This window comes from Cinclus cinclus, chromosome 32 (genome assembly GCF_963662255.1).
Source record: "Cinclus cinclus chromosome 32, bCinCin1.1, whole genome shotgun sequence".
Taxonomy (NCBI): Eukaryota; Metazoa; Chordata; class Aves; order Passeriformes; family Cinclidae; genus Cinclus; species Cinclus cinclus.
Window position 1 is genome coordinate 1,952,767 of NC_085077.1, and position 17,969 is coordinate 1,970,735.

A 17,969-nucleotide genomic window follows, 5' to 3' on the forward strand; every position below is an offset into this window, starting at 1 on the left:
CCTCAAAGTGGGGGGTGGGACCCCAAAATAGGGGTGGGACCCCCAGAGAGAGGTGGGAGCCCCCTAAAGAGAGATGGGACACCCCCAAAATACAGATGAGCCCGTCTCAAAGCAAGGTGGGACCCCTCAGATAAGAGTAGGACCCCTCCCAAATTTGAGGTGGGACCCTAAAGAGAGGCAAGACCCCCCCCCCCCAAAAAAGGGGATGGGACCCCCTCAAAGAGAGGTGGGGACTCCCCAAAAAGAGATGGGACCCCCCCCCCAAAGTCTCTGTGTGCAGCAGCAAGGGGAGGGAGGAGCCCTCCCGGATCTTGGGGTGTCCCATGCGTCTGGGGGTGCCCCCGTGGAGTTTGGGGGGGGTTCTCAGGCCGGGAAGGGCTCCGGGGGGGGCTCCTCGTCCTGGAAGTGGCTGCGCTGCAGCAGCTTCACGTGGTATTCATAGATCTTGAGAGCAGGGCCCAGGCGGATGGAGAGACCCGTGAGAACATCGGCCCTCTGCATTAGCAACAGTGACTTGCCGTCGATCTCCTGGGGACATGAGGACATTGGGGACATGGGGACAGCCATGGGACACTGGGGACAGAACCTGGAGCAGCCCCAGGTGATGGAGGAGGGTGGAGTGAGGGGGGGTATCTGTGGGGGAAATGGTGTTTGGGGACACCTGCAGAGAGAAAGGGACACAGGGACAGAGGGGACACCCCAGGGACATGCCAGGGACAAGGGGGACACATCCAGGGACACCTGGAGGGCAGCAGCAGAGTGCAGGGATGGCCACAGAGGAACTCGGCAGCGAGGGGAGGGAGCACTCCTGGGGACACCCAGGGGTGACAGAGGGAGCCCTGGGGACACTGTGGGGACACAGGGTTACAGGGGTGTCCCCACCTGCTCCTGGAAGGCCCCAGCCTGCTCGGGGAAGCCGGCCTCGGTGAAATACTCGACCACGTCCCGCACTGACCACTCCACAGGATCCACGGCCTTGTCCTTGCGCCCAGCCCTGGGGACACAGGGACATGAACATGGGGACATGGGGACAGGGACATGAACATGGGGACACGGGATGGGCTCACTGTGGGGACATGGACACAACAGTCATGGGGAGAGCAGGACACCGGGTGGGACATGGGGGCGGACAAAGGGACATAAGGAGACACTGGGTGGGACACGAGGGGACACAGAGTGACACAAGGGGACACCGGGTGGGACAAAAATGACACTGGCCCCTGACTCACGTGCAGCTGAACGGGGTCCCCTCAGCAGCCTGGGGGCCCGGCCGGCCAGGGGACAGCGGCACTGAGGGCTCTGCCCCTGCCAGCGCTGGGGACACTGCAGGGACAGCGAGGGGACAGTGAGGGGGCACCCTGGGACAGCCCCTACAGCACAGACTGACCCCAACCCTAACCCTGACCATACAGCACAGACTGACCCTACAGCACAGACTGACCCTACAGCCCTGACTGAGCCCCACCCCCCCAAACTGCCACTGGTACCCCCAAACTGCTCCCAAAACTGCCCATATCACACCAAAACTGCTCCCCTCCCCCCCAAAACTGTCCCAAGAACCCCAAACTCTGCCCCTTCTCCCCAAAACTGCCCCCAGCACCCCCAAGAGTGCCCAAATCACCCCCAAACTGCCCCCCTTTCCCCCTCAGTACCTGCTCTGTCGGGCTGCCCAAATGCTCCCTCCTTTTTGAGGGGTGCCATGTGCTGGCAGCCCCCCTCCCCTGGGGCGCAGGCCTTGGGCTGGGGGGGCCGTTCAGGGGGTGGCTGTCCCGGGGGGCGCAGTGGGGGCCCCCCCCGGCCCTCCCCGTTCAGCTGCCGGGGGGGCCCTGCATCCTCCGAGGCCTCCGAGCCCGTCCCATCCTCGTCTTCCTCATCCTCATCCTCATCCTCCTCCTCTTCCTCCCGTGCCGAGGCCTCGCTGCTGCTGCAGGGGGGCTGGGGGGGCCCACAAGGACAGTACTGATATCATCCCACGGAAAACCCCAAAAATGGACGCCCCACCCCCTTCTCGACAGTCCCCCCAAAGTCTGTGAACCCCAAGAAATTGACACCAAAATTTATGGCCCCCAGCAAAACAGCGGCTCCAAAGTTGCACCCCGAACCACCCCCCCAAAAAAAAATTTCAGAGCACCCTCAGTCTTGAAAACCACCACCTCCCCCCTCCTAAATCCAGGACACCCCCAGAAATGAACCTCCACAGTCCTGCAGGGTCCCCCAAAACCAGGATACCCCAATTCTGCTCCCCCTCCATCATGTCCTGGGGTTCCCCCAACCTCTCAGCCCCCCGCCCTCATCCAGTCCTGGCTCTTGGTGACCCCCAAAACACCCCCAGGTCCCCTAAAGTCCCTGTTCACCCCCCTCAATCCTCTTGGGGGTCCCCAACATCCCCTTTAGATCTCTGCTGTCCCTTCAGGGTCCCCCAAATCCCCTCAGGGCCCTCAGCCCCCCCAAGTCCCCTCAGGGGACCCTCCCAGATCCCCTCAGGGTCCCTCCCCAAGTCCCTTCAGCCCCCCCAGACCCCTTTCTCTGTGTCCCCCCATGTCCCTGCTCTGTCCCCACCAACCCTTCAGGAGTCCCCTCAGATCCCCAGTGCCCCCCCCCCTCACCACCCCTGTCCCCCTCAGGACCCTCGGACACCCCCAAATTCCCAACACTTCACCCTCAGTGCCCCCCTAGAGCCCCCCCAAGTCTCCTCCATGTCTTCAGGGTCCCTTCAACCCTCCCAGCTCCCCTTCACGACCCCCAAACCCCTCAGGGCCCGGGTGCCCCTCACGACTCCCGGGCCCCTCCGCTCCTCTCAGCCCCCCCAAGACTCCCGGCCCTTCCCGCGCTCCCCCTCACGACCCTCGGACCCCTCAGGGTCCCCACACGACCCCCCCCGTCCACGGACCCCTCTCTTTCCCTCATGTCTCGTCCCCTTCGCACGCTCCCCCCTCACGACCCCTGAACCTTTCCCCAGTGTCCCCTCAGGGCCCCTCACAACCACCATCCCTCCCCAGGGCGCCATTCCCGCGCTGTCCCTCACGACCCTCAGACCCCGCAGGGACCCCCGGTTCCCCCTCACGACCTCCGCGCCCCCCATTCCCCTCATGATATCCCCTCAGCCTCCCGGTTCCCCCTCACCTCCCCCACCGCTCTCATCCCCTGCCGTCTCCCACCTCCCTTCCCGCCTTCCCCGCTCACAATCCGCGGGTCCCTCCGTTCACCCTCACGCCCCCTCCTCACCTTCCGCGCTCTCCCCGCGGCCGCTCTCCCGCGCTCTCCGCGGGCCGTGGCGATGGCGCCCAGCCGGGTGCGCTCTGGCCGGGCCCCGCCGCCAGCTCCGCCGCCGCCCGCTCCGCCGCCGCCGCCGCCCGCCCCGGGGGCCGCCCCGGCCGCTCCCCCAGCTCCGCCGGGCGCGGCCGAGCCCTGGAGGCGGCCGCGGGTGAGGCGGCCGTCACCGCCGAGCAGCCGCGCGGTGTCGCGGAGGCTGACGGGCGGCGGGCGGCGGGAGGGCGGCGGCGGGCGGCGCGGCGGCTGCACGCGGGCGGCGTTGCGGTACGAGATGCTGCCCTTGTAAGAGACGCGGAGCACGGCGCGCTGCTGGATCAGCTTCTCCAGCTCGGCACGGGTGCGTTCGGGTTCGGGGCCGTGCCGCCGCCGCACCATGCGGCAGATGCGCTCCAGGTCCGGCCGCGCCTTACGCGAACGCAGCGAGTCGATGGTGTCCAGGATCCACTCCTGGTACCGCGGGGCCTGCTCGGGGCCCGGCGGCGGCGGCGGCGGCACCGCCATGGCCCCCCCCCCCGCGGCACCGCCGGCCCCCCCCCCTCCCGCGCCCCTTCCTCCTCCTCCTCCTCCGCCCCCGCTCCGCCCGCGCGCGCCCGCTCGGAGGAGGAGCCGCAGCCGCCGCGCGCGCGCGCGCCTCGGGGTGGAGCCCGCCCCGCGCGGCCGCGCCCACCGCTAGGCCACGCCCACCCCTAGCTGAGACAACGCCCACTCCTGTAAAAGACACGCCCATAATGTCACTAAAACCACGCTCACATAGAAAACAACAAACATGTCAAATAGGCCACGCCCACTCAGGACCAAGACACTCCCACCGCGATGAAAACCACGCCCAGAAAGGAAAGACCACGCCCAGTGACAAGAGACCACGCCCACTTCCGGGATTCCCCGCCCCCCCTCCCCCCCCCCGGGTCCCCCAAAATGGGGATCCCCCAAATCCGTGGGGCCCTCCAAACCCATTGGGGTCACCCCAAAGTCCATTGAGCCCCCCCCAAATCCATTGGGGTCGCCCCAAACCCATTGAGCCTTCCCAAAATCCATGGGGTCACCCCAAACTTTCTGGGGGTCCCCCCAAATTAATGGGGTCCCCACCCCTCAGTGCTCCCCAAACCCTCCCAAATCCGGGAGACACCCCAATTCCAGGGCCTCCAAAAATCATGGACAAGCCAAACCCATTGGGGCCCCCCAATTTCCTCCCCCTCCCCCAAACCCATGGGATCCCCCATTTTAGGAGGACCCCAGAATTCCTGAACTGGAATTTTTTAACCCAAACTTTATTGATTTGGCTCAAACTCATTTCCAACGAGGCTCTGGGGGGGATTCGGGCCCCCTAACTCTAGGGGGTTTTGGGGACCCCCCTCTCTTTCCTGATTTTGGGGACAAAATGGGGAGGATTTCACCTGGGGGGGTTAAAATGGGGGGTCACCACTCTGGGACACCCCAAAAATGGAGGTTCACAACCCCAAAAATATGGGGTCACCACCTGAGGCACACCAAAATCCAAAATGGGGTGGGCATCACTCGGGGTCACCCCAAAAATGGGGGGGTCACAGCCCTGGGGACCCCCAAAGCTCCTGAGGTTCAGGTATCTCCAGGTTTGGGGGTGCGGGCTTTATGGGGTTCATAGGATTTTGGGGTCCAGGCGTGTAATTTTGGATTCCAGATGTCAATTTTGGGGTCCAGGTGTTGATTTTGGATTCCAGGTGTGCATTTTTGGGGCCCAGGTGTGTATATTTCAGGTTCTGGGTATATATTTCAAGTTCCAGATGTGCATTTCAGGTCCATCCAGATGTTAATTTTGTGTTCCAGATGTGCATTTTTAGGGTCCAGGTGTATATTTTTGAATTCCAGAGGTTCATTTTTGGCATCCAGGTGTACATTTTGGATTCCAGATGTACATTTTGGGGTCCAGGTGTACATTTCAGGTACCACCAGGCGTTATTTTTGATTGAGATGTGAATTTTGGGGTCCAGATGAGCATATTTGGAGTTCCAGGTGTCCATTTTGGATTCCAGATGTGCCTTTTTTGTGTCCAAGTGTGTATTTTTGGGTCCAGATGTGCATTTCAAGTCCCTCCAGGTGTTAATTTTGGATTCCAGTTGTGCATTTTTGGGGTCCAGATGTGCATTTCAGGTACCCCCAGGTGTTATTTTGGGGTCATGTCCTGCCAGGTCTGCTCCAGGCTCTCCAGGTCTTTGAAGCTCAGCACGATCTGAGGGGGCAGAAAAATCCTGAAAATGCCCCAAATCCCCTCAAAACCTCCCCAAATCCTCCCCTGCGAGACCCCCAAACTCCCCAGGGATCCCCAAAACCTCCCAGAGACCCCAAATTCCCCAGAGACCACCCCTTCCAAAAAAAAAAAGCCTTCTGAGACCCCAAAATCTCCCAGGGATTCCCCAAAAGTCCCCAAGGAACCCCCAAGACTACCCTGGGGACACCCCAAGGGGACAGGGGACACTTTGGGGACATCCTGGAGGGGGTGGGGGAGGCCTTGGGGGTGACAGGGAGGACCCTGGGGGACCATCTTGGGGGAGCTGGGGACACTTGGGGACACCTGGGGACAATGGGGACACACCTTGAAGGGTCACCAGAGACCCTGGGGACACCTGGGGACACTCGGGGACAGTGGGGACACCAATGTCCCCCAGGCCCGATGTCACCAGTGTCCCCTCCTGTGTCACCTCTCCATGCTGGGGTTGTGCCCCCCAAGTCCCCCTGTCCCCAACCGAGGGACCCCGTGGCCTAAAAACACACGGAGGGACAGGGACAGCACCAGAGTGAGGAACTTGGGGACATTGAGGGGACAGGGGATGTGGGAGTGTCCTAAAGGGGACAGGGGACACCCCAAAGGGACAGGGGACACCCCAAAAGGGGACATGAAACCGCTCCAGGAGACTTGGGACACCCCAAACCACAGAGACCCTCCCAAAGGGGACAAGGGCCACCCCAATAAGGACAGAGGAACCCCCAAAGGGACCCCGAGGAATGGAAAGGGACCGGGGGGGACCCCAAAATGAACAAAGGCCACCCCACATCCCCCCGGGCCCCCCTCACCGTGTCCAGAGCTGTCGCCGGGCGATGTCCCCAAGGGAGGGGGCTCACACTTTGTCCCCAGGGACACACGCGACCACGCCGGGGGCTCCCAGTACGACCCAGTCAGACCAGTGCCCCGAACGGGGTGAACTGAGGCAAGAACCACCCCCCCACCCCAAAACAAAGAGCACCTCCTAAACGACTCTGGGGGACAAGGAGGGACCTTCAGGGGTGTCCTTGTGCCCCCCTCCCCAGTCAAGGCTCACTCTGGGGGGGTCCCTCCCTGGTTTTGGGGTGTCCCCTCTTCGGGCTGGTCCCGGGGGGGGTCCCCCCGTCCCTTGCACCCCCCGTAGCGGAGGAGGCGTCCTAAAAGCAGCGCCCAGAGCAGCGCCTGCACCCACAGCTGGAACGGGAGGTCCCATCCCCAGCCGGGATCCCCGGGGGACATCACCGCTGTACCCCCCGTGACACCCCGGCTTTTGTTCCCGAACCCCCCGGGAATGGGTGGGGTCGGGCCTGACCTGGCCACGCCCCCAGGGCCCCTCCCCAAATCCATCCCGGGGGGCGTGGGGAGAGCACCGTGAGCGTCCCCGCTTCCCTCCCCGGGGACCACGCCCTGCTGAGCCACGCCCCTTCCTATCAAACCACGGTCTATTTCCATAACAACGGCCCCAAGTGGTAACCACGCCCACATCGCCATGACAACCGAGCACGCCCCCCTCCCAGCGCCCCGCCCATCCCTATGGCAACCCCCCGCGCGCCTCCTGTCGCTACGGCAACAGCAGCGCCGCGCCCCTCACAGGCCACGCCTCTCACAGGCCACGACCCTTCGCCCCAGTGGCGTACACAGACCACACCCCTCACAGACCACGCACCGTCACCGCAAACGGAACACACAGGCCACGCCCATTCTCCGCAAATAGAGCACACAGGCCATGCCCCCACGCGAGCCCACGCCCCCACGCGAGCCCACGCCCCCACGCAGGCCACGCCCGCACGCGTTCCTATGGCAACCGCCACCCCTTTCTCAGACCCCTCCCCACTCCCTCTCCCATTCCCACGTTCCCGGTATCGGGATATCCCGCCCAGCCTCGATCCCCGCACTCGGCTATCCCGATATCCCGACACCTCTGTGTTCCGCTCATCGCTCTCCAGCTTCCCCGATACCCGCTATCCCGGTGCCTATCGCGATATCCCGGTATACCTGTCACTTCTCTCCCGCTCCCGCCGCGTTTCCCTAAGCCGGTATCCCAATATCCCGGTGTGTATCCCGGTGCCTATCGTGAATATCCCAATATCCCAATCACCTCTCTCCCGCTCCCGCCGCCTTTCCCCACAAGGGCCCGCGCGGGCCCCGCCCCTAACCCGCTCCCGCCGCTCATTGGCTGAGCCGCGCGTCTTCGAGTCCCATCCCCTCCGCTCCTCATTGGCCAGAGCGTCCTCGAGTCCCATCTCCCCGCCCTTCATTGGCCAGCGCTGGCGTCAGTCCGGAGCTGGCCCCGCCTCCTCCCGCTGCTCTTTAAAATGCGCACTGCCGGGGGGCGGGGCAGAGAGAGATTGACACGTGATAGGCGGGGCTTCTGCAGAGGGGCGGGACATCCGTGATTGACGGGAGGGGCGGGGCAGGGGCGGGAGGTTGGGCCGGGGGGCGGTGATGGGCAGGGGGATGAGGTGGGGGATGGGGAGGGGTCCCGCAGTCCCGGCGGTGTCCAGGGGGGGCGGTGTTGGGGAGGGGGATGGGGTGGGGGATGGGGAGGGGTCCCGTAGTCCCGGCGGCCGCCGCCGGGGGGAGCCCGCGGGCTCGGGGCGGTCCGGGGGGGTCGCGCCGCGATCGCCGCATGGAGCTGAACCCGCAGGTCCGGGGGAGGGGGGAGGGGCGGGGGCCCGGGGGGGGGTCTGGGGGGTCCGAGGGGGGATCTGGGGAGGGTCCTGGGGGGGGACAGAGGGGATTGGGGGTGTCTGGGGGAGCGGGTCCCGCAGGTCCGGGTGAGGGGGGGGTTTGGGTGGGGGATGGGGGGAGCCGCCCCCGCAGGTGCCGCTGGTAAATTTCGGGGGGGGGAGAGTCGTGAAAAGGCGGAGGGGAATGGAGGGTGAAAAAGGGGCGCTGTTAAAATGGGGGGAGGGTTAGGAATGAGGGGGGGCCGCGGAAATCTGGGGTGGGTCCTGCGGGGAGGGGTGGGCTGTGCAAAATTGGGGGGGACGTGAGAATTGGGATGCGGGGGAGGGGGCGGTAAAAAAAAGGGGGGGCTGTGAAAAGCGGGGTGGGGGCGAGCGATGTCCCCAAGGGGGGTGGGGGTGACATTCGGGGGGGCGGGGGAGGTGAGGGCGGGGGCCGAGGGATAAAGGGGGGGATGGGGAATAGGGCGGGGGCCGAGAATTGAGGGGGGGGGGGTTTGAAAAGAGGGGTGCGTCCCCTCCCGACCCCTCCCCCCCCAATTTGGGACCCCTGTGGCGGTAGTTCCCCCCCCGGGGAAACTGAGCCGGGGGTGGGAGTGTATTTTAGGGGACGGGGGCCGCCCCCGCCTCAGTTTCCCCAGGGGGGGGATGGAATTTGGGGAGGGGGAGGCGGAATTTTGAGGGGAGGGGGGGCTATGTCGGCGCGTGGAGCATTCTGGGATGGCGCTGCGCCCCCCCCCCCCCATCATTTTGGGGTGTGGGGGGGGTGATGGGGGGATTCTCCCACAATGCACCGCGGCGCCGTCGCCCCTGGCAACCCGGGGCTGAGCTTCCCACAATGCACCGCGGCCGCATCGGCCCCTGCGCGGGGTGAGGGGTGGGGGGGGACCGGGGGGTCCTGAGGGGGGGAATGGGGGGGGCGTCTGGGGGGCTGGGGATAAATCGGCTTTGACCCCCCCCGGGGCCGCTGAGCCGAGGATTAGAGGAGGGGGGAGGGGCTCCGATCCCGGCGGGAATGGGGGGGAGCAGATGGTCCGCGGGGGGTGGGGGGGAAGGGGGATGGGGCCCCCCGGATTTGGGGAGGGGGGACAGGACCCCCCCCCCCCCCCAGCGATTTGGGGTGTGGGGGAGGGGAACACCAGGCCTCGCCCTCATTTTTGAGGGGCCTGGGGTTGGGGAAGAGCAGAATTTGAGGGAGGGGGGCACAGAGGATTGTGGAGGGTCTGGACAGCGGGGACCCCCTCCCCCATTATTAATTCACCCCCTCATTAATTTCACCCCTCCCCTCATTAATCCCCTCCGCCAATTAAGCACAGGCTCCCCCCTCACAGCTTGCTGTGATTTTGGGGACCAACCCCGTCCCGTAACCCCTCCCCCTCCCATTTTTGTCTCCCCCCAGCTCGGAGCCCCCCGGTGAGGTTGGGGGGTCCCCGCGCCCCTCCCCCACCATGGCGCGCCCCTCCCCCGCCCTGCGCGGGCTCGGCCCGGTGCCGGTGCCGGTGCCAGTCCCGGTGCTGGTGCTGCTCCTCGTCACTGCCGGCAGCCACGGTAAGGGACGGGGCAGGGGCCCGGGGGTGTGCAAAGGGCGTGCAAGGGCTCGGAACAGCCCAGGGGTGTGCAAGGGGACTCTGACTGGTGTGCAAGGGGTGTGCAGGGGCTCAGATCACCTCAGGAGTGTGTAAGGGGTGTGCAAAGGGAGTGTGAGTGGTGTGCAAGGCTCCTGAGGGACCTTTGGGTGTGCAAGGGCTCAGAACGACCCAGAGGTGCCCATGTGTGTGTAAAGGGTGTGCAAGGGGAGTGGGAGAGGTGTGCAAGGGCTGTGTGAGAGGCAGGCAAGGCTCCAGAGGTGCCTTAGGGTGTGCAAGGGGTGTGAAAGGCCAAAACAACCCCCAGGGATGCCCAGGGGTGTGCAAGGGGTGTGCAAGGGGTGTGCAAAGGATGCGTGAGAGGTGTGGAAAGCTCCAGAGGTGTCTAGGGGTGTGCAAGGGCTCAGAACACCCCAAGGGCGCACAGGGGTGTGTAAGGGGTGTGCAAGGGGAGTCTGACCGGTGTGCAACACCCCAGGGGTGTGCAAAGGGTGTGTGAGAGGTGTGCAAGGCTCCTGAGGTGCCCATGGGTGTGCAAGGGCTCAGAACACATCAGGGGCTCTCAAGGGGTGTGCAAGGAGTGTGCAAAGGCAGTGTGACGGGTGTGCAGTGTTCCAGAGGAGCCTTTGAGTGTGCAAGGGGTGTAGCAAGGAGTGTGCAAGGGTGTGCAAGGATTGTGCAAGGCCGTAGAAGAACCCAGAGGCACCCGTGGGTGTGCAATGGGTGTGCAATGGGTGTGCAACAGCCCCGAGAGGCCAGTGGTTGTGTAAGGGGTGTGTAAGGGATGTGTAGGGTGTGTGTAAGGGGTGTGTAAGGAGTCTGTAAGGCGTGTGTAAGGGATGTGTAATGGAAGTGTAAGGGGTTTGTAAGGGTTGTGTAAGGGATGTGTAAGGAGTGTGTAAGGGGTGTGTAAGGCGTGTGTAAGGGACGTGTAAGGGATGTGTAATGGATGTGTAAGTGGTGTGTAAGAGATGTGTAAGGGTTGTGTAAGGGATGTGTAAGGAACGTGTGAGTGTTGTGTAAGGGGTGTGTAAGAGATGTGTAAGGGGTGTGTAAGGAGTGTGTAATGGGTGTGTAAGGGATGTGTAAGGGTTGTGTAAGGGATGTGTAAGGGTTGTGTAAGGGGTTTGTAAAGTGTGTGTAAGGGGTGTGTAAGGGGTGTGTAAGGGATGTGTAAGAGGTGTGTAAGGGGTGTGTAAGGGATGTGTAATGTGTGTGTAAGGGCTGTGCATGGGATGTGTAGGGGGTGTGTGAGGGGTGTGTGAGGGATGTGTAAGGGTTGTGTAAGGGTTGTGTAAGGGGTGTGTAAGGGGTGTGTAATGTGTGTGTAATGTGTGTGTAAGGGGTGTATAAGGGGTGTGTAAGGGTTGTGTAATGGGTGTGTAAGGCCTGAGCTCACATTTCGTGCTGTACCAGAACCTGGGATTTTGGAAATCCTGAATTTGGGGCGTCCCACATCTGGGGTTTGGGAAATCTGGGGAGATCCGGGATTTTGGGGTCCCAGGTGTTTGGGATTTGGGGGGATCCAGGTGTTTGGGATTTGGGGATCTCAGATGTTTGGGATTGGGGGGATCCAGGTGTTTGGGATTTGGGGCTGGGGGCTGCAGGGCCAGGGGTGCCCAGGGTCTCCGATTTGGGGTTTGGGGCCCAGCTGGTCCCTGTGCCCCAAGGGCTGAGCAGGGCACAGAGGTGGGGGAGGAGGGACCCGGTTTGGGGGTTCCCTGACCCCGTCTGGGGTTCCCTGACCCCATTTTGGGGTTCCCTGACCCCCAGGGCTGATCCGGGGGGCTCTCCCGTTCGGGCTGGCACGCCGGGAGCTGGCGTGTGAGGGGTACCCGCTGGAGCTGCGCTGCCCCGGCAGCGACGTCGTCCTGGTGGCCGACGCCAACTACGGCCGGACCGACGACAAAATCTGTGACGCCGACCCCGGGCAGATGGCGAACGTGCAGTGCTACTTGCCCCAGGCGCACCCCATCATGGCCCAGAGGTGACACTGGGGACACTGGGGACACTGGGAACACTGGGGACATTGGGGATGCTGATGACATTGGGGACACTGGGGACATTGGGGACACTGGGGACACTGAGGGGACACTGGGGACAGGCAGGTGACAGGGGACACAGCAATGACCACTCGGACATGGGGACAGGTAGGGGATGTAGGGATAGGGGGTTGGGGACATCGTGGGGACACGGACAGCGCTGGGACACGGGGACATTGTGGGGCAATGGGGACCCGACCATGGCCCTGCACCTGATGGCACAGAGGGGACATGGGGGGGGGACATGGTGACACAGCGGTACAGTGGGGACGTGTAGAAGGCTGGGGACAGCCTGGGGACACCTTGGGGACATGGGGACATTGGGACAGGCTGGAGGGTGGGTCATGGGGGAGGGGGAACATGTTTGGGACACGGGGACACGTGGGGACATTGGAGGGGTGGGGGGGACATGGGGACACTGAGGGTGTGGGACACGTGGGGTGGGTGGCCCTGGGTGTCCATGGGGACAGCACGGGGGTGGCACAGCTCGAGGACATCCCCATGTCCCCATGGTGGACACTGTCCCCCCCAGGGACATTGGTGGTGGCACCTGAGTCCTGTGTCCCCAAATGCCCTGTCCCGTGTCCCCATGTCCCCTCACTGTCCCCGTGTCCCCTCAGGTCCCTGTCCCCCCTTTGTCCCTACTGTCCCCCGTGTCCCTGCTGTCCCCCGGTGTCCCCCCAGTGTCCCCACATCCCTTCATGTCCCCTCACATCCCCCCGTGTCTGTGTCCCCTCCTGTCCCATGTCCCTCCGTGTCCCGCTGTGTCCCCATGTCCCCCATGTCCTCCACAGTCCCCCATGTCCCTGCCATGTCCCTGCCATGTCCCTGCCATGTCCTTGCTGTGTCCCTGCCATGTCCCTGCCATATCCCTGCCGTGTCCACACCATGTCCCTGCCGTGTCCCTGCCGTGTCCCCATGTCCCTGCCGTGTCCCTGCTGTGTCCCCATGTCCCTGCCGTGTCCCTGATGTGTCCCTGACGTGTCCCCTGTCCCCGCAGGTGCAACAACCGCACTCAGTGTGTGGTGGTCGCCGGCTCTGACGCCTTCCCTGACCCCTGCCCGGGCACCTACAAATACCTGGAGGTGCAGTACGACTGCGTGCCCTACAGTGAGTGCTGCCCCATAGATCCTGCCTGTTAGAACCTGCCCCATAGATCCTGCCCCATAGATCCTGCCCCATAGATCCTGCCCCATAGATCCTGCCCTGCCCCACAGCACCCCAGAGCCAACACCCCCTGTCCCAGCACCTACAAATACCTGGAGGTGCAGCACGACTGCGTGCCCTACAGTGAGCGACCCACAGCCCTGCCCCATAGATCCCATCCTGCCCCATAGATCCTGTCCTGTCGATCCTGCCCCACAGATTCTTCCCTATAGATCATGCCCTGCAGCCCTGCCCCATAGATCCTGCCCTGCCCCATAGATCCCATCTTGCCCCAGAGATCCTGTCCTATAGATCCTGTCCTATAGATCCTGCCCCATAGATCCCATCCTATAGCCCTAATCCGTGGCTCTGCCCCATAGCCCTGTCCCAGCACCTACAAATACCTGGAGGTGCTGCACGACTGCGTGCCCTACAGTGAGTGACCCGTGGATCCTGCCCCATAGATCCCATCCTGCCCCACAGGTCCTGTTCCATAGATCCCATCCTGCCCTATAGATCCTGTCCTGTAGATCCTGCCCTATATATCCTGCCCCACAGATCCTGTCCCATAGATCCCATCCTGCCCCACAGCCCCTGTTCTGTCCCATAGCTGTGCCCACAGCCTTGCCCTATAGACCCTGCCCTATAGACCCTGCCCCACAGCATCACTCCCAGCCCCACAGCACCCAGAGGTGCACCTGGGGAGTCCCACCCCACAGCACCTATGGAACAACACGGGGACCCCACGGTGCCCCCCAAGTTCCGCCCCACAGCACCCAAGGCACTCCACGGGTACCCTGCAGCCCCCCAGGATCCCTAGGCACCTTTGGAGTTGGGGGAGCGGGTTGGGATTTGGGGGGGGGGTCTTCTTCTTCCTGGGGAGCCCCCAGGTATTGGGGGGGGGGTTGTGCCCCCCTGGGGTCCCCCTGTGTCACGTTTGTCCCCCCCAGACCGGGGTGTGACCACCCCCCCGTCCCCAGTTCTGGACACCCCTGACACCCCTATGACCCCCAACCCCCCTTGGGGGGGCTCTGTCTGACCTGGGGGTCCCGGGGGGGGGGTTGGGATGATCCCATCTCTCCCCAGGCGCCGTCGCGGGAACCCCAAAACCCCCCCGGCCCCTCCCCCAGCTTTGCTTTGCAGCCGCCGCAGGAACCGCCCGAGGGAACGGCCGGAACCGGCCTGACAGGGATGGACTGGGATAGACTGGGATGGACTGGGATGGACGGGGATGGACACGGCACCAGCCCCGGGACCCGCCACGGGCACAGCAGCATGGCAGGGACACAAAAATTACAAAAAAACAGGCAAAACCAGGCAAAACCAGGCAAAACCCACAAAAAACCCACAACAAAAACACGGCAGGGACACACAAAACCAGGCAAAAATCACAGCAAAAATACTCATAAAAAGGCAAAACAAAACAAAAAAAAATCATAGCAAAAAACATGGCAGGGACATGGAAGGGACATGCAAAAACATAAAAGCCCATGAAAAAACCAGCAATAGTACACACAAACCTGCAAAACCAGACAAAACCCAGGTAAAAATCATGGCAAAATTACAGCAAAACCAGGCAAAACCACAAAACCACAGGAAACGAGGTAGAACCCAGGGCAGGAACGGGGCCAATCCACACCTGATGTCAGCCCCAGGGCTCAGGGAGCCAAGACCACACCTGGACATACCTGGGCACACCTGGCATGGGCTGAACACACCTGGACACACCTGGGCACACCTGGACACACCCAGAACACACCTGGGCACACCTGAACACACCTAGACATGCCCAGCACACACCTGGACATGCCCAGCACACACCTGGGCACACCTGGACACACCCAGCATACAACTGGCCACACCTGGCCACACCTGGCATGGGCTGAACACACCTGGACACACCTGGACAGACCTGGACACACCTGGATACTCCCAGAACACACTTGGACACACCTGAGATCCCCTGAACACACCTGTGCATGCTAAACACACACCTGTGTGAGAGCAAAGTGTGTCAGACACACCTGGACATGCTTGGGACACATCTGGGACACATCTGGGACACATTACGCACCTACTAATTGCTCATTAAACAGGTGCTGGTCACATGCCAGGAACACAGCAGGAAGACGGCGGCAGGGACACGGCAGGGACACAGCAGGTACATGGCAGGAACAGGGCAGGAACACGGCAGGGGCACAGCAGGAACACAGCAGGAACACGGCAGGGACACGGCAGGAACAGGGCAGGAACACAGCAGGAACACATCAGGAACACGGCAGGAACACAGCAGGAACACGGCAGGAACATGGCAGGAACACACCAGGAACACACCAGGAACATGGCAGGAACAGGGCAGGAATACACAGAACACGCTAGAGCCATGCTCAGGACACACCTAAAACATGCCTGGAACATGATAAGCACACACCTAGAATGCAGAGCACACCCAGAGCAGACCTAAAACATGCCAAGAACAAACCAGGAACACACAGAGAACACACACAGAGCACACACAGAACACAGAGAGAACACACACAGAACACAAGGAGCACACAGAACACACAGAACACACACAGAGCACACACAGCACACACAGAACACGCAGAACACACAGAGCACACAGAGAACAAACAGAACACACAGAACATAGAGAGAACACACACAGAACACACAGAACACACACAGAACACACAGAACACACAGAGCACACACAGAACACGCAGAACACACAGAGCACACAGAGAACACACAGAACACACAGAACATAGAGAGAACACACAGAGCACACAGAACACACAGAGCACACACAGAACACGCAGAACACACACATAACACACACAGAGCACACAGAACACACATAGCACACACAGAACACATAGAACATGCTTAGAACACACAGAACATGTGTAGAACACACAGAACACACAGAGAACACACACTGACACACACAGAACACACAGAGCATACACAGAGCACACACAGAACACACAGAACACATGGAACACACACAGGGCACACACAGAACACACAGAGAACACACACAGAACACAAGGAGCACACAGAACACACACAGAACACACACACAGCACACAGAACACACAGAGCACACACAGCACACACAGAACACACAGAACACACAGAGCACACACAGCACACACAGAACATAGAGAGAACACACACAGAACACACACAGGACACACACAGCACACACAGAACACGCAGAACACACAGAACACGCAGAACACACACAGAACACACACAGAGCACACAGAACACACATAGCACACAGAGAACACATAGAACATGCTTAGAACACACAGAACATGTGTAGAACACACAGAACACACAGAGAACACACACAGAGCATACACAGAGCGCACACAGAACACACACAGAGCACACACAGAACACACAGAACACACGGAACACACAGAGAGCACACACAGAGCACACACAGAACACACAGAACACACGGAACACACAGAGAACACACACAGGGCACACACAGACAACACACAGAACACAGAGAGAACACACAGAGAACACACGGAACACACACAACACACAGAGCACACAGAGAACACGCAGAACACACGCAGAACACACACAGCACACACAGAACACACACAGAGCACACACAGAGCACACAGAACACACAGAGCACACACAGCACACACAGAACATAGAGAGAACACACACAGAACACACACAGGACACACACAGCACACACAGAACACGCAGAACACACAGAACACGCAGAACACACACAGAACACACACAGAGCACACAGAACACACATAGCACACAGAGAACACATAGAACATGCTTAGAACACACAGAACATGTGTAGAACACACAGAACACACAGAGAACACACACAGAGCATACACAGAGCGCACACAGAACACACACAGAGCACACACAGAACACACAGAACACACGGAACACACAGAGAGCACACACAGAGCACACACAGAACACACAGAACACACGGAACACACACAACACACAGAGCACACAGAGAACACGCAGAACACATGCAGAACACACACAGCACACACAGAACACACACAGAGCACACACAGACACACACAGAACACACATAGCACACACAGAACACATAGAACATGCTTAGAACACACAGAACATGTGTAGAACACACAGAGCACACACAGACACACACAGAACACACACAGACACACACAGAACACACAGAACATGCTTAGAACACACAGAACACACTCAGAACATGCTTAGAACACACAAAACCCCCAGCCCAGGCGGGTCCCTGTCGCTGCTGTGTGTGTGGGGGGGGGTGGGGGCGGTTTTGGGGATTCCGGGGGGGTTGGGGGAGGGGCGGGGCCGCCTCTTTCCTTTGCAGGTGATGCCGAGGGGCCGGGAGGGACCCCCGGACCCCCCCGGAGCCGGGACCCCCCCGGCAGCCCCTCCCCCCCAGGCCGCCCCTCCCCCATCGCCGTCTCTCTCTCTCTTCTCTCTCTCTCTCTCTCTCTCTCTCTCTCTCTCTCTCTCTCTCTCCCTCCAGGGCCGGGGGGGGAGGGGCGGGGCGGGGGGGTCCGAACCCCCCGAGGGGCTCAGGAGTGTGGGGGAGGGGAGCCGCACACCCCCCCGTCCGTCTGTCTGTGCGTGTGTCCGTCTGTCCCTGTGTGCCTGTGTCCATGTGTCCCTGTGTCTGTGTGTCCATCTGCCCCTGTGTCCATCTGTCCATGCGTCCCTGTGTCCATCTGCCCCTGTGTCCATCTGCCCCTGTGTCCATCTGTCCCTGTGTCCATGTGTCCATCTGTCTCTGTGTCCCTGTGTCCATGTGTCCATCTGTCCCTGTGTCCATGTGTCCGTGTGTCCCTGTGTCCATCTGTCCCTGTGTCCATGTGTCCATCTGTCCCTGTGTCCCTGTGTCCATGTGTCCATCTGTCCATCTGTCCCTGTGTCCATGTGTCCGTGTGTCCCTGTGTCCATCTGTCCCTGTGTCTCTGTGTCC

General features: G+C 61.6%; 2 protein-coding genes across 2 annotated transcripts in view; one reads left to right on the forward strand and one right to left on the reverse strand.

Moving 5' to 3' along the window:
* Positions 1-208: 208 nt before the first annotated feature.
* Positions 209-3,775, reverse strand: LOC134055423 (sterile alpha motif domain-containing protein 1-like). Its single transcript, XM_062511760.1, has 5 exons — positions 3,226-3,775; positions 1,653-1,935; positions 1,230-1,323; positions 883-994; positions 209-528 (listed from the first exon to the last, which is right to left on the reverse strand). The coding sequence occupies exons 1-5, from the start codon at positions 3,772-3,774 to the stop codon at positions 364-366; spliced, it is 1,203 nt and encodes a 400-aa protein (XP_062367744.1). The 5' UTR covers position 3,775; the 3' UTR covers positions 209-363.
* A 5,259-nt stretch (positions 3,776-9,034) lies between these two features.
* The window catches only part of LOC134055424 (adhesion G protein-coupled receptor L1-like), a 31,192-nt gene continuing 22,257 nt past the window's right edge, over positions 9,035-17,969 (forward strand). Inside the window, exons 1-4 of the mRNA XM_062511761.1 lie at positions 9,035-9,066; positions 9,596-9,744; positions 11,556-11,769; positions 12,825-12,934. Of these exons, the coding sequence (XP_062367745.1) occupies positions 9,035-9,066; positions 9,596-9,744; positions 11,556-11,769; positions 12,825-12,934 (505 nt within the window). The remainder of the gene's footprint in view (positions 9,067-9,595; positions 9,745-11,555; positions 11,770-12,824; positions 12,935-17,969) is intronic.

Coding starts and splice junctions, on each gene's coding strand:
- LOC134055423 (XM_062511760.1), bottom strand. CDS start 3,774: ATGGCGGTGCCGCCGCCGCCGCCGCCGGGCCCCGAGCAGGCCCCGCGG. Junction 1,936..3,225: donor CCGCGGGGAGAGCGCGGAAG/GTGAGGAGGGGG, acceptor GGGCCCCCCCAG/CCCCCCTGCAGCAGCAGCGA. Junction 529..882: donor CTGGGGCCTTCCAGGAGCAG/GTGGGGACACCC, acceptor TCATGTCCCCAG/GAGATCGACGGCAAGTCACT.